Here is a 20,572-nt window from a genome sequence, read left to right on the forward strand (position 1 = left end):
CCTTTGCTCAGGTCATCCCCAGATCCTGCAATGCCCTCTCCTCACTTCCATCTCTCAGAATCCTTAGCTTCCTTCATCTCAAGAAGCGCCTGCCACCAGAAGGCGTTAGTGGCTGGTGTGCTCTCCCTTCTTAAATGACCTGAGATGGACTTCTCCGTTTATACGCATACTCCCCATGTAAAGTATTGCTCTGATTGTGCCTGTTTCCCCAGAGCCTTACCCATACTAGGAGCAAACAAGGAGAAATGAACATACTGAATTCACTCTTGCTACAAGCTCTAACCACTCAGGGCTACTACCCTTGTGAAGGCTCCCTTAGGAGCTAACTAGGTCACCAGTGAGTCTCCTTATACTGCAAGTGCCTCACACCTGGGTTGCCCCTACAACCTCCTTCTCCCCTCCTATTTCTCCAGCAATTTAATACTCCTTGAGAAAGTCATGACGAATCCTCATTAAGCAAAAAAGCTGGGGCCCAGGTTGCTGCCTGGCAAGCCTGGAGGCCTTTTTCAGGATTTCTCTCTTGCTTCTTTCATTCCCTCCTTTGTACTATGATTATCTCGGCTCCCAATGCCCCCAGAAGAACTTAAGTTCCACAAAGGCAGGGTCTGTGTCATTTAACCCTTTGGCGGTTACTGAGTTATATTTCTTTTTTTTTCTTTTAAGATATCTTGTAATTCTGATTTTCATGATTCAGCCTGACTATCTGCCCACATACACACACACACACACACACACACACACACACACACACAATTACTCTGAATTAGGGAGATTTGCCTTATATGTGAATTTCTTCATCTTAGTTTGAAACAAAGCACAATTCCCTCAACTTCTTAATCCTTGCACAGCCAAGAGTTGGCCAACATAACTTACAAATGGAGTTAAAGGAATAAGTACTGTCTCCATTTTATAAATATGGAAAACAGATTAAGTGATCATTCCTAAGTCACTGGATTAGTTGGCATTTCTAATAATCAGTCACAAACTCCTTCTATGAGGGTGACCCAAGACTATAGTGTGGTTGAAACACAAGGTGTTTCCCTGGTATTACAGGGCAGATACAGGTTCAAATAGTCATCCTGCTGACCTTCCAGCAACACAGTCGAAATGCTTAGCATTGATCAGCCACTATCCTCTCGTACTGTGTCTGTTTTAGTGTTGTCAAAAGTAGTTAGAAGGAGCTAAATCGGAATTTCATCACTCACTCTGAATAAAGAGGTAAACATTTTTGGTTATATGGGATACCTGGGGTGGAGAGAAGGATAATGGAGGAAATATAGGCCATGTAAAAATAAACACATCAGTAACATTTTTTAAGTGTAAATAGGATCTAGAGTTTAAAATGAGAATAACCATAAGGCTTCCAAAAAGCTGATTTAAGAAAGTGAAACATGAACAGTCCTAGCTATTGACTAATAGCCTATATGGCTTGCAGTTCTTGAGCATAAGAAACAGCTCTTGCTGCCTTAATGGAAAATTGCAATGAAAGCACACAGACTCACAGTTCCTCCTAAGAATTTTGGTTCTAGTATCTCCTCAAGGAGAAAAGCATCAGTCAATGTTCCTCTTTGGTCACTTTGGCAGAGTCAGTCTAAGTTTGCAAGGCATATCACTCACCTTAAAATTGGATCTGATATAAAACCCAAATCCCTTCAAATCAGCAGTCTCAGGACACATCAAAGGAATCCAGATCACACCTCTAACATGCAGTGCACAAGACGAAGGCAGTCAGAGAGAAGGAGAGCGTGGAGTAGCCACACAGCAACACAAAGAGGAAGGGAGAATAAATGCATCTTGTAGCAGTGAACAGAGGCCAAGCACACACCCCCATCCCTCAGTGTCACAATAGGTGTCACTGAAAAGAGCAGGGTGCCCGTGTGGCCACACCCTCGGCTTTACCTGGGGTACCTGGTTGGTGTTTATCTGATGCCCTCCAACTGAGGTACTTGTGTATCCTTCAAAGCTAGCTTCTTTTTGATAAATACCAAACTAGTAGACTGCCAATATTGGGTTTGAAATTCCCCTAGCAGTTCCTAATTATTAAAGAATGACATAACTGGCAAAACAAAACAATTGATTTTTACTTTTATCAAAGAAAAATACGTTGATTTGAGGGTCACCAGAGTATAGTGGAATGGGCCCTGCTTGAGAGCCTGATGGTTTGGATTCAAATCCTGTTTCTGCAAATGACTATCTACAAGACCTTGTATGTCACCTATCTGGGTCAGAGTTGCCTCATCTGTAAAAGAAGGAGGTCATGTGAGATGATGCCTGCAGTTGTGTCCAGCTCTAAAAGAAATCTATGAGCTTATAATTTGTGAAAAATAAATCTATGTGATATAACACTTCCTTGGGAGAGGGGAGGAAGCCTGACATCAGATAATAATCCCACATTGTACTTTCAAAAGGGCTTGGAACCGGGGCAGCTAGATGGCGCAGTGGATAGAGTACCAGCCCTGGAGTCAGGAGTATCTGAGTTCAAATCCGGCCTCAGACACTTAACACTTACTAGCTGTGTGACCCTGGGCAAGTCACTTAACCCCAATTGCCTCACTAAAAAAAAAAAAGGCTTGGAACCACTGCCTAGTAAAGACTACAGGTCTTCAGTGATAAAAATCAAGTCCCCTGTACTTTGGGAAATCTATGACAATTCTTTGTGACGAGGGTCATTTTCTGTCAGCTGGAGTCTAGAGGTGCGCCCTTTTGGGTTTTTGTTTAGCAATGGAATGGGAATGGTCGTGCAGAGCAGCAAGGGAGGCCAATGGAGAAGGCTCATCCCCAACATTTTAAAATGTAGCAGTTAGGGTCCAGTTTACAACTGTCCCCTTGGCCAATGTCTCTCTGAATGTGAGGGTCAGAGGCCAACCAGGTTACAAACAGAATTATCTGGCAATTTTGGTTGTAAAATAAAGGTAATTGTACCCCTTCTGGGAATCATATTTCTCCCGCATAAACATCTAAATATACAAAGGTTCTAAAAATGTGAGTAAAAAGTAAAAGATGCTTAGCAGAAATATCTCTGTGAAAATTAGTTTCTTGGTAGGTAGTGCAGTGGATAAAGCACTGGCCCTGAATTTAGGAGGACCTAAGTTCAAATCCAGCCTCAGACACTTAACACTTACTAGCTGTGTGACCCTGGGCAAATCACTTAACCCTCACTGGGTTAAAAAACAATTAGTTTCCTTTTTTATGATGTAGTAGTGGAAACATAATAAAATTTTGTCATTTCTAGAGAACTTTAAGGTTTGCAAAACACTTTACACATATCTCATTTCATCTTCTCAGGAACCTTAGGAGGTAGATGCTGTTATTATCCCCATTTAACAGATGAGTAAACTGAGGCTGAAAGTCTCAATAGCTTGTCCAGGGTCACACAGCCAATAAATGTCAGAGGCAGGATTTGAACTCAGATCTTCCTGACTCCAGGCCCAGTGCTCTGTGCACTGTGGCGCCCCTGGAGGCAAAAGAACAACGGACTGTAAGTGATACCACCTCTGCCACACTGCAGAGAGGAACTTTCTTTCTCAGTATTCCTGATTCTTGGCATGTAACATTAAGAGATTGGATAGTGTGACATCTCCACCATAGTCTCATGGTTTGGGATTCATAAAAATATAATGCTCAAGTCAGAGAACCTGTCATAAGAATTTTTTTAAATGTTCTCTAATACCTTGAGGGAGATATGGACTGTTAGGAGAGAAATGATGAAAGGTAATGATGAATGACTTGATTTTTCTTTCTGCTATGAACAGATACAGGAAAAGGCCAAGTTTGGGCAAATGAGCTGATTTAGGAAAAATAAAAATTTGTTTTCTTAAGATACCCATAGAAAAACAGACTAGACAGAAGATTAGCCAACCAAAGGAGTATGTACTTCCTGAGCACCTGCTGTGTATCCAGCTAGGTGTCCTCAAGGTAGATGGCATCTAGGTCCTGGGACTGAAAAATGGAAGAGAGCTCAAGAGTCACATCATCCAAGCCCTTCCCTTTGGGGTTAACCCAGAAGGTGGAAATTCCAGCCCAATGTCCTAGAGGTAAGAAGGGGCAGGGGCAGGATTCTAGACACCAGGTGCTCCAAATTCACACCCAGATTCTTATCTCTTCCCACAGCCTCATGTTGCCCTCACAGTGAAAACAGTAGGGAAGGGAAACAAGGTTTGGGCTGATTAAACAGGACAGAACCATAACAGAACCACAGAGACAAGTTGGGAGGGGTCAGATACACAAACTAAGACTGAAAACAGGGAAGTGGAACTTATCTTCCCATCTTTTGTTTTCTGGGAAGAGAATCATATGCCATATGGACTCTGGGTCTGACCCAGAAGGTTCTTCTCCTATCCCCAAAATTTTCTTTCTTAGGAAGAGTAATTAGTTCCACATGTTACCCTTAGGCTAATAAGTGAGTGACCTTAGGGATTGTGTTGTCTGGGGGCAATAAGGAGATCCAGAAAAACTAATAAAGACCAGAGTTGGGAGTACTATCAGGGGGAAAGGGCTGAATGATATTGGGGTCTTTGGAGGGAGAATCCAAGAGAAGGCTTTCAGTGTGGACAGCAGCAGGTTATTCTTCACAAAGAGCTTTTGTGTGTATTAATGCTAACACCCATAGCCCATGGTGATTATTGCACTGTTTTAAAGATGAGGAAACTGAGGCTCAGAAAGAAAGCAAATATATTCTAACTACCCGAAAATGAGGGGCACCAGCTGGTAAACAGCAGCATGGGATGAAAACAAACCAGGCTCCCTAAGGCAGACTCTACAAGGTGGATTCTCAGTGTACGGGAGTTTTTCTGAGTTCTATTCTAGTTGATAATGGCTGCAGGCAGCTCAGATAGCAGCTGCATTTAAGGACTGGTTATTAAATATCACAGCCTTCAACATCAGCATGATAAGGAGGGAGACTTCCCTATCAACAAAAACAATGACTGAAGCACTGAAAAGTGATGCTAAAGAAAGGATTCCAATGTGGCTCACACTTTCAATTCAATGCCCTATTTAGTGGGTGGCTCCCTCTGTCTTGAAGCTCTGACGGCCAGGTTGTAGAGGGCACGGCCTTAAATACCACAATGGTAAACAGAAACTCATTTCAAAAACGGGGACCTCTGGTAAGAAATGGTCATTTAATAGTACCTACACACAGCATCTTAAAAAAGAAAAGTTTCTGTTAGCTCAGAAAAGGATGGAGGGAGGGAGGAAGGAAAAGCAGAAAGAAGATAACTGGAAGGAGAGGGGAAGGGAGGAGAAAGAAAGAGGAAAGGGGAGAGGAGGGGATGAGGGGGGAGAGGGAGGGAGGGAAGGGGAGGGGAATCATGTTCAGCAGCAAGAGAAACCCAGCTCATAAACTGAGGTCTGTTTGGTAGCTCCACTCTCTCCTAAACATATCACCCCTTTGCAATAAGACCTGGAGTATTCTGGGTAATCTGTGGTGTCTGATGGGGTCATTTTAAAGAACCTGGTTCCTATACCCACCTGACCTTTCAAAAGGGACAACGTCCCTTTTCTCAGTTGAGGGGGAAACCAGCTTTACTCACTTGTAGTCCATCATTCCAGGCTGTGACTGGCTACACAGGTGAGTTTTCAAGGTGAGGTGATTAATGCCTCATATAATCAATAGTGTCTGGCAAATGCTGTTAACACAGAAGGTCACACAGACAGATACAGGCAGAGGAACCACATCTCAATCCCAAAGCACCACACTGGAAGAGGTGACAAAAGAATCCAAAGGGCATGCAGAGAAGCCACCACTGAGGAGCAGGAAGACACAAAAGGGCCCCTCCCCCGCTGCTCAGTGGCATATGTAACAGTATGCTGCTTACCCACTAAGCACACCAAGAACCAGGTTAAGGACGAAAAATGAGCCAAGGATGATCAGACTAACAAAATACACCCATGGCCATTCCCATCCTATTGCATCATTTACCTGTAAAACGTAAGGAAATCGGTTACAAGTTATCCAGTGACTAAAGAGCAGAGTCCCAGCTGCAGCTGCCACACCCCTCAGGCATCCTCTCTGCCAGCCAGCGCTGGCCTGGGCCTCCCTGAATCTTTCCCAATAAAGCCAATTCTGCTCCTGAAAACTGGACTGCAGGGAACCAAGAAGTTGGACTTGCTCTGCACCCCTAGCCCAGTTTGGCTGAAGGGACAGAATGTTTACAAAGCTGCTCATTTTATAAAGTCCTTTCTAGGACAGGCAATGGATAAAACTTCAATTATGAACCACAAAGGCAATGCATTTTAGTCAATTATCTTTTTTATAAGTTTTCCTCCCTAGATGTCAGAGAAAGGAAATTTTCCTTTGAAAAACCTCAACAAGACTTTAAGTCTAGATAGAATGAGAGAAGGCAGATATACCATTTGCTCTATTTATATTCATATAAAGTCAAATTAGTTGAATGTGACACCTTGTCTGAAAGCTCCACTTGATACGGCCCCCACTTAGCGATGCCTGTGTGGTCTTGGCACCTGTCCTTGGGACTCTGCTTTCATGATGAAAGAGGTGTCGCTTACCCGCTCAATACACCAAGTACAAGATTTAGTACGAAAAATGACCCAAAGATGACGAGACTGACAAAATAGACCCAGGGTAACTCAAATCCCATAGCATCATTCATCTGCAAGAAATAAGATGGGCTTAGAGAAGTGGGTTATTACAGAATTTAGTAGGAAAATTCAGAATCAATTTTTAAAAGCTAAAGCCTTATATTAGAGACAGAATTCTACACATTCTTCTAAACATTTCCCAAGATCTGAATGAGAGGCAGCAGCAATAGCAGCAAATGCACATTCACTACAACACCCGGCACACACACAGAAATGATGAGTGCAACATTAAACTTCCCAAGAAAATCAGACTTTGGACACATGGAAGGACAGGAGAATAGAGGGGGTTTCTACTTTTTAAAGGGGAACTGGACTAATCGGTCAGTTTCAGAAAAGGCCTTGTAACCAGAGCAAGAAAAAACCTGCAGCCTAATTCCTAAATTGCTTTTGTTGGAAGCTGAATTCATGACAATGTCATTGTTGGATACAAAGATCAGAGGGCCAACATCTCTCTCATCAACAGGATTCTTTTCCTCCTTCCTTTGTTTTTCCCTAGCGTCTGCAAACATGACCCTTTGAGGGGGAAAAGGAGAGGGAACAGCACAAGCCTTTCTATAGCACTGACTGTAGGAACGATGCTAAGGGCTTACAAACCTGATCTCATTTGACCCTCACAGCAGTCCTGTGAGGTAGGTGATGCTATTATGCCTAGTTTATAGTTGACAAAACTGTGGTTTTGTCACAGAGGTAAGGTCACTTGGCCAGGGTACACAGCTGGTCAGAATCTGAGGCTGGATTTGAACTTAGGTCTTCCTGACTCCAGGCCCAGCACTCTATACACTGTGGTGCCCCCTGCCTGCCTGGAGTCAAGAGAATGGCACTCAGCCTGACAAACAGTCATTGAGGGTCATAATACCCTCCTTTTTGGAGCTCCCAGATTCTGAGGAAGGATCCCTCAAGGATGTTTGTTTGGGGCAGGGCATATATGAGTCTCTGAAGTTTGATCATGTGGAAGAGAGACTGGTGTTGCTTGGCTTAGTCTCAGGAAGCAGGCCAAGGAACCATTTGTTGGGAGAAGCTAAAAGAATCTTAACAATGAGAGTGAACTCCAAGTGAATAGGTTGCTTTGGAAAGGAGTCAGTGCCCTCTTCCTGAAGGTCTGGAAGCCAAAAGTTTAGATGATCACTTGGTGTATAGAGTGTTCAGTGGGCATTCTTTTCCCTAGGCATCAGTGATGAACCAGAAGGCCATTGAGGTCCTTGCCAGCTCAGAATCTGGAAAACTCCCTATCCTCAAGCTGGGTTACTGAAATTATTGAGATTGAACCAAAACTTAACATTGTGACCAAAATGCAACATTCCTTAAAGGTAGAGTTAGGTTTATGAGGGAACTTCCTGGGGACATACTGGGACTGGATTTGGCCAGGCTTGAAAGAAGACAAAGTGACAGATTCTAAGCATCACAAAAAGATATTTAGAATGCTCTAGAAACATTTTTTCATTCTTCTTCCAAAGAATTCTCTCCCACAATTCTGCTCCCTGCATACTGTGGAATTCTTCCTGAATGAATTCTCTGAAATATACCAACAAGCAGGGATTCTGAAGGAGAAAGGAACCCTTGAATCCTCATCAATTCTTGGATTTAGAACAGCAGAAGCAAGAGGTCTCAGCCACACTGAGAGAAGTGGAAAGTGTTGGACATGGAGCCACGGGGTCTGGGTTCAAATCCTAGCTCAACTAATTAAGTGGTATGACAATGGGCAAGTCACTTCACTTTTCCGGGCCTGGGGTTCCTCCTCTATAAAGGGAGGACACTGGATGAGATGACCTCTAAGAGGCGCATCTAGCCCTAACCCTATGATCCCAAGTGGTCTGTAAACTCAGTTCACAAATATTTAATAAGCTCTTACTATACTGCCAGGCAAAGTAAATGGAGTCATCAATGTGAGGGGGCAGAGCAGAGTGCTACTCTCCTCTTTGTGATGCAACATTGATACCTTTGGGATGAAATGGAGAAGCTCCTTCAGACCAGTCCCAATCACGCCCTAAATCCTCACAGTGGTTCCTAGAGGTACCCTGCAGTCTAAGACACAGGCAAATGGACAATGGGTGCTTTGAACCCAAATCCAAGTGGGAAATTCCTGAAGTTGCTCATCAATGTCAAGCAAGTATGACCAATGTGGGGAACGTTATAGTCAGAAGAGAGGAAACAGCATATTAAGCCCGAGTTTATTTAAACATCTGAATCCCCACTCCTGAGAACAGCTACATCTACTACTCTACAAGGTGTAAAGAAAGACTGCCTTGATTATGCCTCTCATGATCAAACCTGAATACTTTCCCAAAGTCTCCGACTAAGCATATGTTTTTTTACATCTTCCTCTTTCCCTCAGGTGTTAGTTCTACAGACGAGTGCTAATGCATTTTTCCATGCTGGCCAAATGAGGGAAATAACAACAACCAAAAACAACCGAGCATCTGTTGTTGATGTCTAGGGAAAGGGCATTAAATCCCCCATCAAACACCTGTTTGGACACATGAAAAGTGACATGCTTAATGGAGCTCCTATCAGTCGGCAATATCTCACACTGGTAATTAAGGTAATGAATGAGCCAGTGCTGAGCCACAATTGTTTATCTAATTAAGCTCAATAAACTAATCTGAGCAGAAAAGCAGAGGGCAGGCCTTCCATATAGGCTATGCTGCCCTGTTTGGTGCAGAAATATAGAGCATCTGTGACCCGATGCAAAGGCCAGAGGCTTAGTGGGAGGAAGAGATGCCTACACCAGGAAGACTAAGCCCTAATCCTAGGATTCCAATGTTCTGGAACGCTTGTGATTTCCCACAGCTCTTTTCCTTTTTATCTCACATCTTCCTGGCTGGAAAGTATCTCTGACTTTAGGTTCCTACCTTACTAGCAAGGCTGATGAAGAGTTCTCTTCCAAATGATTTCTGGGTGAACTGAACTGTGGATTCTCCTCGTACCCATCCCACAACTTCTGGGGAAACTGGAGGAGGCAACATGGCACAATGGAAAGAACTCTAGGTCTGGAGTAAGAAGATCTGGGTGCAAATTCTGGCTCTGCTACCTGCAGCCCCTCGGAACTAGGAGAAATCACAGAAACTCCCTGACCCTGTCTTCTCATCGGTAAAACGAAGGGTCACACTGCATATGTCTGAGGACACTCTTCACGTTTACAATCTGATCTTAAGTGCTCCCCATCTCCATAAGGAAAAGTGATAGACTCTGAGGGCAGAACAAAACATACTTTTATTGGGGGACGTGGTAGATGCAGGAGTTGTTTTGCTTGATTATACGTTTGTAATGGAGGCTTTGTTTTTCTTATTATCGCAAGCAGTGGGAGGGGAGAAGCTGGAGATGTGAGTAAAAATGTGGATCTAAAAATAAAATTGAATTTTAAAAGATCTGGTGTTAAAACCATGAGAAAGAGGACTGATATGCCTCTTTCCCACAGGATCAGAACCTGGGTTCTTTTAAGAATTTAGCATTTTTAAAATGCTAAAATGCTTGTTACTCAAAGAGTAGAGAGCCACTACCAACTATAAATGTCTCTGACAACGAATTCCTGAGGCTTGTAAATAAATAGCCCAAAGACCTATCTACTCTCTAGCTGGGGACAATCTTTCTAGTTCCAAATGGTTACACAGCAGCACCTAGGACAGAGTAATAATGCTTGCTGCCAGCTGCCGTTTACAGAGCACACTACAGTTTGCAAAGGACTTGGTACACAGTAGCTCATTTGATCTTCACAGCAACTCCATGAACACTTGGGCTTTTCCTGCTTTTTTTCTGTGGAGTAAAAAAAAACCTATTGCTATCTGATAGTTGTTAGCATACGTGCTTGGGAGATGGGGGCATTTTGATCATAGCAGTGGTGACAAGACTTAGACACAAAGCTATATTCTGAGGTTCCCATGGATACTGAGGGAGGGGGACAAAATGAGACCAGAAGAATGATTTTGAGAAGCCTCTAAGAGGGGATGTGGGTCCTGGAAACCCAGAGGAGGGGGTCATTGCTTATGATCAGGGTAACGGAAGGACCTGGAATGTAGAGACCATTTCATTTGGACCTTCACAGGCTCAGCACCAAGCAAACTGCCCATACACAGAAGACACAGTATCTTTTTAAACATACTGTGCAATGTGTCAGACATCTGAAGGATTGTGTTCAGTTATGAGTGATACAGCTTTCAGAATAAGCTTTTGGCCTTCATGAGTTGCAAAGCACTTAAAGAAGGGAAACCTCTACAGGTCTATGAAAGGCCTTCAATTTATACCCTATTTAGAACAGCCTTAAGAGCAGGGATGTGTGGCCAATAGAAGTCTTAGGGTGGAAGAATGGAAAAGACACAAGGGAACTGCCTTCAAGCATCTGAAGTGCTGTCCCCCTGGAAAGAGGAGACTAGCTTTGCTTGGTTTAAGAAGGCAGAACCAAGGTAATGAGTGAAAGGTAGAAAGAAGCAATTTTAGGTTTAATGTAAGGAAAAACTTTGTTAACAATTAGAGCTATCTAAAAGTCAAGTGGACTGCTTCAGGAGATAGTGGGTTCTTATCCACATGTGTTTAAGCACCAGTTAGATGAGGTCCATTAAAAGAAACTGTTTCTCAGATGTGGGTTGGACTAGATGGCCACTGATGCCATTTTTTTGGGGGGGGGGGTGAGGCAATTGGAGTTAAGTGACTTGCCCAGGGTCACACAGCTAGTAAGTGTTAAGTGTCTGAGGTCAGATTTGAACTCAGGTCCTCCTGAATCCAGGGCCGGTGCTCTATCCACTGTGCCATGTAGCTGCCCTGACTGATGCCATTTTTGACACTAAAACTCTATTATTCTTATTATCTCCATTTTATAGATGAGGAATCAGGCCCAGAAAGGTAAATGACTTGTTCGTGTTCTCCCAGCTAATAAGTCTGAAAGGCAAGATGAGAGCCCAAGTGTCTCCTGACTCTGAGTTCAGCACTGTGGACAGTTCCGGAGCTACACAATGATGACTCACACCAAAGGTCAATTAGAGGGGCTTCTTATTGAGTTAAAACAATGTTGGAACTAGGCACCCCAGCAGTACTTATGTGCAATGAGCATGAGAACTGCAGGAAAAATAACAACCGTCTGATAAGTTGGGGAGGTTACCCTTATGCCTGAGCTGTTGGAACTCCATGAGCCAAGACCTCATTGCATATTTTCAAAGGGAAAAAAGTCTCAGTTCTAATTATCTAACACTCCATCATCTGCAAATATCAAAAGGGGAGTACGGCTCATTTCTCTACAGAGCCTGTATCACCCTTGGCTCTGAAGAGCCTTTTGGATTCTGGGGCAGTCTCTCCATACAACAGAAGAAGAGTTTTGTGATGATCTCATCTGTATGTCAAAGTAACCAATAAGTTTGCCCTTCTGTGTTCACATGTACCTCACAATAGTTGCTAAATGTCTGAATCAGAGAAAGCTAAAGTTGGAAGGGACCAGGAAGGCCAGGAAAACAGAGGCCCAGAGACATTCAGCAGATTTCCCCATGGTCGCCCAGGATCAAGCTGAAACTAAGATCAAGATCTCCTTACTCATGATTTACTGAGGTCTTTCCATTTTGCCATCTTGCCTCTAGGCCTAAATCACTTTTTGTAAATAAAATTATATTTTTAATGTGCCTCAGGAGCTCACTACTTAAAGAAACATGTTTCATCAAGGAAACACTCTGTGTTCTTCGAAGAAACAAAGGGGGGAATGTGGTAAAATAATGGAATTTGACAGATGCCCAGGGGTCCGACTTGATTGATCTAGTAGTGTTTGAATGCAGTGTGAATGAGAAACTACTAAGTACCCATTTAAGACGATTAGATTTTAGCCACCTAGTTTAAACTTGGCCAACCCTGAGAAGGAGTGTCCTCAGAGGCTATGGACTGTGTCACCAATAAGGAACCAGTCTCAGCCACACTACGTGAAGGACTCCCCTTTGGGGGAGGGAGAAAAGGTAGAAAAAGGGACCCCAACAGGAAGTAGCTCACTTTTTTCCTCTCTCTCTGGCCTTGGAGGAGCATTCAGAACAGACTAGAGACTGGCTGCTGACTCCCATAGAAATTACGGACCCCCCATGGTGAGTTACATCCAGCCCTCTGAGTTAGCTGAGCTGGAAGCGAGTGTGGGTTGGACACAGCCCTCGCCAGAGCCAGGGAGATCATCCATTTTCCTCTTTCCCTATTCCCTTGTCATTGGCTTAATTCATTTCACCTTTGCTGTGTATTTTATTCCCATTAATAAAACCTGATTTGTTTGTGGAAAAGAGGCTGTGAGGCTCCTTTCTCATTGGCCGGGGAGAAATAACTAAAAAGGCAGTTCAGAGGGGAGGGAGCTTTGGACCTAGAGGTCCCTCATTATTTTCTGAACCCCAATATTATGGCGAGCCACCCAATTAACTCTCCCCATATTAAATTTGGCAAATTAAATTTGCCAAAATACATTGGCAATCCTTTTTTACACTGGAGAATTCTTTTGTATTGTGAATAGCCCAACTGTCCCATCTATGCCTCTCATTTATCACTTTCCCCCTTCCAATCTACACCCCTCCCCCCAAAAATAATTTGTTTGAAAAGTCTGAATTTGAGGTCAGTGAGTTTCCTTAAAGTGAAGGCATCTGCATTTCATGTGTCTTTGGGAATTAAGTTTGGTAACACACCATAGGGACATAAATTTCTCAAGATGTGAAATTATTCTACTCAGTGATTATTCCCTCCATTAAAAATTGCTGAAGGGTTTGCTTAAGCATTTAAATATATTGTCTTCCTCTTTGAGGAAGTATTCAGACAACTCTACTTATAAATAACAGCCAATTCACACTACTGATAGAATTAGACAAGTCTAAGTAATAGTTTGGTTATGGGGCTAGCCTCAGTGAAAAAAAAACATACCAAAATAAAACTAGTTATGTCTGTACTTTTCCACTTGGCTCCTGAGAGCCAATAAAATGCCCCCCTGCCCTGCATGCCTTTCAACTGCCCCAGTGCTGTAGAAATGTCTTCTATGTCATCAAATTCTTTTGACTAGCTGGACTTAAAGTACATTCCAGAGTGCGAAAAGCAGAGGCTCAGAAAGGGTCAATAATGGTTGACACTTTGGGGCTAGTGGGTTTGTACTCAGGGGAGGCCTCTGACTTGCACCTGTTCCTGTGTATCCTTCAAAAAACATCTCTATCCTTGTAAGTAAAAAAAAGTAATGGATGACATTAATAACTTTTAGGAGGATAAACACTGTTGGCAAAATCAGGTTTCCAACTCATTTCAGAAGGGGTGGACACATTTATCCCATGGATCCAAAAAGAGGCTTGCACTTTCTGTTAAATCAAGCACTTCTAAAACCCAAGTTTGCTATAGAACTGCCCTCTTAAACAAGAAGTCATGATGTAGAATAAGTCCTCAGGAAGAAGAGAATGTCATCTCTGAGGCTTTGTTGCTTCATCTATAAAATGAGGTCCATTGACTAAATCAGTGGTATTAGACCCAAATAGAAATGGGGACCACTAAACTGTACACAAGGATCCCTACAGGCCCAATGTGACTTAGAAAACTAATTAATATATTTGTTTTATTGTATTATATTTCTTTTTAAAATATTTCCCAATTGCATTTGAGTCACATTTGGGCTGCACTCAGTAGTGGTAGGAGTTACACAGAGTCCACGGCATTAATACTTTTGGACTAGATGATTTCTCTCTGATTCCTAAAAGCTCTAAAACCTCTCAAAGTTAGGCAGACTTTATCACCACTGCTCCTCCATAATTGTAGGATGAGTTTGGGGAAGTGCAGTAAATGGGTCATAAAAATGAGTATCGTGCTTACCAACATCTATCAGTATTTTCTCATTCATCTGCAACACTCTAAAAGGTGAATGAAATTTCACAACATCCTGGGAGGTCAACATGCACCTGTGCATTCTAGTGCCATTACTGTCTTCTCTCACAAGTATGAGACCCCATCAAAGAGAAAAGCACAGATCAGGGAATCAAGATTCTTGAATTCCAGACCTTGCTCCTCCACAATGTAACATGATGTAGGGCCTTGGGCAAATCACCTTTCCACCTTATATAATTTTTCCTTCCCCAAGGGATGCTGAGAAAACACGCTATGATTTGCACAACAGAACTGTTCTTCCACAATAAAAATGGCATTTAAAATAGCAGGTGATACTATCATTACTGTGAAATTATTCACCATAGAATTGTCATATTAACAATAATAATAGTAATTACCATCAATTTAGGCAACACTTTGAGGTTTCCAGAAGAGTGTCTGGAAATTCCTTCTGCTGCTGCTGGCCCATGGAATTTCCTCTAATCTTCTCTAATTTTGAAACTGGTTACATTTTCACTGAGTGTAGGACAGTGAAAGAAAGAATCAAGGAGCAAAAAACATAACATAAAAGTCAAAAATCACCCTGTTGGTTGAGTAATGTTGCATCAGCAATGATGATTAAAGGAGATGACAGATGGAATTAACCAACCAGCCAACAAGCATTTGTTAAGCCTATGCTCGGCACTGGGGGTACAGACACAAAAGGGAGACGGTCCCTGCCCTTAAGGGGCTTACATTCTATTAGAAAATTGAGTCAAGAAAAACCACGGGTTTTATCTTTAAGTAAAATGTAAAATGACAAAAAGGGCGGTGCTTTTTCTAGGGCATTCTCTGGGTAGGGTCTTGGTTTGAGTATTTTGCTGGAGTGACTCCAGCAGCAGAAAATTTAGCTTTTTCCTTGTGACTTTGGGGTCATGGAATTTATTAGGAAACTGAGGAAAGGATGTGACTAAGACCTCAGTAGGCTGCAAGCAGGCCTGCCCTCAGTAAACTTTTCTCCATTGGTTTGGCCCGATTCTTCACCCAACACAGGTGTCTTCAGCAGCCACATTCTCAATTCAACCAACAAAGAGTAGTTTAGATTCTGCCCTAGACACAATTATCTACATTATCAGGGGTTGCTTTGGAAATGCAAATGATAGAAAACAAACTGACACACAAGACATACACACAATCTCAGACACGCTTCCAAAATAATTTAGAAAGACAGACAAAGGAACATGCTGAATGATGCTTAAACCACATTTATCAAATTAGACCTACACTTTGTGAGAGAAAAATTTCTTTTGGATTCACCTCCTAAATACATACATTACCATAACCACTGGCCTTTAGGTGAGCCAAAGGGGAAACTTATCCAAGTTTCTTTGCTAGTATCTTCAAGAGGCCTTTTTACTGGCTTAAGGGAACAAGACCCTTTAGAAAAGTCATGCCATGCTATCCCGGTTTTCAGGATGCCTAGGGCTCTGTGCTTCACTGGAAGATGTTGCTCCTTTATTTGAAGGCCTCTGGTATAGAACAAGGCCCACTCACAAAGGGAACTGCCTACTAAATGCCTTCTAGCAGTTAAGGATTAGGGTCCTGGTTTATTCCACTTGGATTAAGAGGCAGACTCAAAATGGGTCTGTGGTTTAGGCTCTTCAGTATCAAGGAATAAAATAAAAATCACAGGATTCTGATATCTCCTCTACAATTTCAGGAGAAATTAGCTATGGAAAAGTTGAAATGCCACTGTCTTGGCTTTACTATTATTAATGATGTGGATGGTAGTAGAGATAGTAGCGATGATAATGAAACGGACACGTAAAGTTGGCCACATTAGCTGGCCCAACCAAGAGCAAGAGTGAGAAGCTCTTCAAATCCATCCAAATCTCACAGCTCACATGGTTTAGCAGGCCTTGTAGCAAACTTAGGGGCTTCTTTGCCAAAATGTTTGTAGCTACTGAGAGGAGAACCTGAGTCGATGCTGAGTGAGATTACATCCATCTCAAGATGCAAAAGGGAAATGCAATGTGATAACACATCTGGAGTACAAAAAGAAACTAATGGAAAAGGATAAAGGAAGGAGACTTGACTTTTCTCCTGTTTTAATTCTATCCCATTTAGAGAGTCTGGAGAACTACTCTAAAGAAAGGAAGGACAAAGAGTGTTTATCCCCTACCACAAGCTAAAGGCACCTGCAGCAGGTCAGCCTTAGTAGCCCTCTGCAGCACCAGGAGAGGAGGGAAGGAAAAGGACACAAGCCCCAACTGGTGGCACAGCCAGGGAAGAGAAGAACCAGTTGGCACACTTGTTCCTTAAAGAATAGCACCTGAGCAGGCTTTTCCCTGCAAACACTTTGGTATAGGGCATTTGGAAGGAGCAGTGGGAGGCCTGTAGACCTAAATTTTTAACTCTAAGTAGTAGATAAAACTTCATTACCTAAAACCAAGAATGTCATGGCATGAGCAATGAAGAGCATCTATTCCTCTTCCTGCCCATACTTCTCTTAAGGCCCCTTTTCTATCAATCTCTCCAATGTACTTTATGTGACACGCTAACAAACCAGAAATCATCCAAGCAAGGTCAAGCAACAAGTCACCCAACTACTTACCCAATACAACACATCTGTCCAGCCTTCCATAGTAATACACTGGAAAACAGTAAGCATTGCAAAGGCAAAATTATCAAAGTTGGTTATGCCTCCATTTGGTCCAACCCATCCACTTCTACATTCCGTGCCATTGGCGGTACACTGGCGCCCATTCCCTGAGAACGCACAAGGTGCTGGGTCGTCTTCAGCTAAGATATCTGCAAACAAACGCAAAGGGCATCACCATCCTGGGCACAGACTGAAAACAGAGCAATGCAGAAGCAGGAAGCAAAGGCAATTCCTGAACCCCTTGGTGGGCTCCAGATGAAAATCCCAAAGGAGGTATTTCTTTGAGAGGCAGGGGAAGGGAGTTTTTGTCACCTCCCCTTCACCATCATTCAGTGCCTCAAACTACCCCCTCATAACCACCCAAGCATCCACCAGACAGGACTCCCATAGTCCACACATTTTCCCATCATCAAAAACTTACCTGTTCTGAGTCCTATTCCCCCCAAGACCCTGTTCAATAGTAGTTAATCAGACCAACTAATCTAAGCTGCTATAATAATTTCATGTTATTCTTTACAGATAATATACCTGCAGTTTAAGAGAGGTATTCAATGCCTTAATCCAAAAGAATAGACAGCAGGATCGGTGAGACAGATATTTGGGCAGAAAGGGTTTAGAAGAAAGTACAAGGACAACCTTCACCCTCCTGACCTCAGAAATGGAATCCGTATATGACACTTTTGTGAGGCAGACTCACAAAAGGGGATCACAAAAACCGGTCATTATCAGCTCACAAAGTTATAGAAGAGCATTACACTAAGCCACGTCTTCTAATTAGCTAATACTAACAATGAGCTCACAAGATGTCTGTCCAACTTTCCTACTGCTTTGGTTCCATCTTACAGCCAGGGTTGAGAGTGCTAGAATATTTTCAATGCGATATTGACCATTTCCGTTACTTACCGGTTTCAGTGAAAAAACAAGATTTGTGCATTTTCCCAATAAAAAGTTCCAATCCTATAATAGCATAGATTATGATTACAAATAACACCAAAAGGGCGATGTGGAGGAGGGGAACCATGGCTTTTATAATGGAATTCAGGACGACTTGTAAACCTAGGAAAGAAAGAGAAAAACACGCCACTAACGGGTGCAGAAGAGACTCCAAGACAATGTTTTCGGGGTGTTCCACCCTTAGTCATAGTTCCATAATCATAAAACCCAGAGAAGACAGGCTCTTTATCCACTGATAACAGAAGTTAAAACATGATGAAATATATAGCATACACACACATATATATATATATATATTTAAGGTAACTTACAGGACTAAATGTCTACAATATATAAAGAAATGACACATTTCATTAACTATAAATATATGTAAAGCTAGAAATTTAAACACCTAAATCAGGGTTATTATCCAGTCCCTAAGTGGAATAAAGAGAGATGGAGATTTTGTGCAGTTTGGCTTCCAAACACACCATCTAACTGACCCTGTTTGTCCTAGGTAACCAATGACCTCTTCACGGCTGAATCTTCTGGCCTGGTCTCAGCCTTAATCCTTCTCCACCCTTTGCAGCATTTGGTGCGTGCCTGACTACCACCACCTCCTGCCTATCCCTCCAACCCTCGGTGTTCTTCCCTGCTTCTCCTCCTTATCAGCCTCCTTTGCTGGGTCGACATTCATATCATGGCCTCTAATCGTGGGCACACCCAAGGCTCTTGTTCTCTCTATGCGAGGGAGGTAGTAGATGTTGGATCTGGAGTCAGGCACACCGGGGTTAAAACCCCATTTCTGAATAGGGTGACTGGAGAAGTGAATGCACTTCCCTGAGCTGCAGCTTTCTCTTATCTAAAACGGGGCAATAACACTGCATTACCTCCTTCCTAGAGCCGCTGTGAGGCTCAAAAGAGAACGTGTGTGTAAAACACTTTGTAAACTTTAAAAGGACATACATATCACCACTACCACCACCACCATCATCATCGCTAGTTTCGTTCTGTTCAATTTCTATCTCTATGTAAGTAACTTCCAGACCTATCCATCCGGCTCAGGTAGCCCGAGTATAGTTCCATGTCACTAGCTGGACATTTCTAGATGTCTAAACCACAGGCATTTCAAACATGTTCAAAAAGAAACTCCATCATCTTCCCTCTCCTAAAACCATCCCTCCTCCAAACTCTCCCATTTTGGTGGCCCGCGCAACCTTTCAAACCATCTCCGGTCAGGGCTGGAGGGTGTGTGTATGTGTGTGTGTGTGTGTGTGTGTGTGTAGGAGGGGTGGAATTGAGAACAGTCTCACATATTAGGTAGCATGGAAATGGAGTGGGGCACTACAAGAAGGAGGGAACAACCAAAGACTTTGAGCAGGAATAGACTATGGTTAGAGCTGTGGTTTTTGAAGATTAATCTAGTCCTGTGGTATTGAGGATGGATTATAAATATTAAAGTCTGGAGGCAATTAGGAAGCTATTCCAAGAGCCCAGGTAAGAGGTAAGAGCCTGAACAAAGGTGGTGACTGCAGAAATGGAAGGAAAGGGAAGGATACAGAAGATATTATGGAGGAAGAATCAACAGGACTTAGAAGCTGAGAGGCTGTTAGGAATAAAGGACAGGAAAGAATCAGATTTCATGGGCAGGTGAAAAGACGGTGGCACCATGAACAGAAATAAGATGGTCAAGAAGAGAAGCTGAGGGGGAAAGCGGCCCTTTGGTGGAAAGGTGATGAGCTGCTTTTTAGACATCTTGAACTTGAGGTTCTGGCAGGAGGTTATAACACGAAAGCAAAACAAAAGACTAAGAATTCAAGGCTAGTGCCTGAGAAGGAGGCTGGGGCACACTCTCGGGTGCGTTCAAAGAGAATGTCTTCCCACTCCTCCCCTGAGGCCCAACTGAAACTGGCCAGGTTTATAAGATGCAGAGCCCCTAAATCTCCTCCATCTCGGTGCTTTCTATGCCAAAATATCACTGCCAAATTTGAGACCTGACCTGAACAGACCCACCGCCCACTAACTCCAGGGTCCAGAAAAGGAAAAGAACCTACTGGGCACGCCCGACACCAGCCGAAGTGGTCGCAACACTCGAAAGGCGCGAAGGGCTTTGACATCAAAACCACCTGATTTGCCACTGGAGTGGTTACCTCCTTCTGTTTCTTTGGTTAATTGTTCCAAAATTACACTAAACAATCTGGAAGAAGAGCAGAGAGAAACATTAAATTAGACTACTTGAGGAGGTAAAACACAATGGCCACAGGTATTTTCAAACAAGAGCTAATTTCACGAGACTGTAATTTAAATAAAGGTAGATGTAGGGAACATCTCTAAGATGGCACACAAAAGAATACTGGGAAAAGCTGTGTGGTGTGATACTCCATTAAAAAAAAATGCTTTCACCTCTAAAACAATGGGAACCACGTGTGAACTCCCCTGACCATTTTTCAGGACTCCTTCATTTCCACTCTTCCCCACCCAAACCCACACTAGCACTTCATCAAAGAATCACAGGAATGCAGAGCTGAAAGGGACCTGAAGGTTCACCTAATTCAACCTCTCTCTACATGTCAGAGAAAAGGAAACCAAGGCCCTGAGAGG

The 20,572-nt window shown here is 42.8% G+C and overlaps 1 protein-coding gene across 9 annotated transcripts in view; it reads right to left on the reverse strand.

Moving 5' to 3' along the window:
- The window catches only part of CACNA1D (calcium voltage-gated channel subunit alpha1 D), a 355,589-nt gene that overhangs the window by 173,995 nt on the left and 161,022 nt on the right, over positions 1–20,572 (reverse strand). For 4 of the 9 annotated variants that reach the window (XM_043981543.1, XM_043981522.1, XM_043981527.1 and 1 more), the window contains exons 5-8: positions 20,026–20,168; positions 17,942–18,094; positions 16,991–17,187; positions 5,817–5,920 (exon numbers count right to left, since the gene is read on the reverse strand). In XM_043981543.1, coding sequence (XP_043837478.1) covers positions 5,817–5,920; positions 16,991–17,187; positions 17,942–18,094; positions 20,026–20,168 — 597 coding nt within the window. Of the gene's footprint in view, positions 1–5,816; positions 5,921–6,507; positions 6,612–16,990; positions 17,188–17,941; positions 18,095–20,025; positions 20,169–20,572 lie in introns of those variants that run through there. The other 5 variants (XM_043981536.1, XM_043981516.1, XM_043981509.1 and 2 more) reach the window with 2 other exon arrangements.

Source organism: Dromiciops gliroides, chromosome 1 (assembly GCF_019393635.1).
Source record: "Dromiciops gliroides isolate mDroGli1 chromosome 1, mDroGli1.pri, whole genome shotgun sequence".
In the NCBI taxonomy this organism is placed as follows: domain Eukaryota; kingdom Metazoa; phylum Chordata; class Mammalia; order Microbiotheria; family Microbiotheriidae; genus Dromiciops; species Dromiciops gliroides.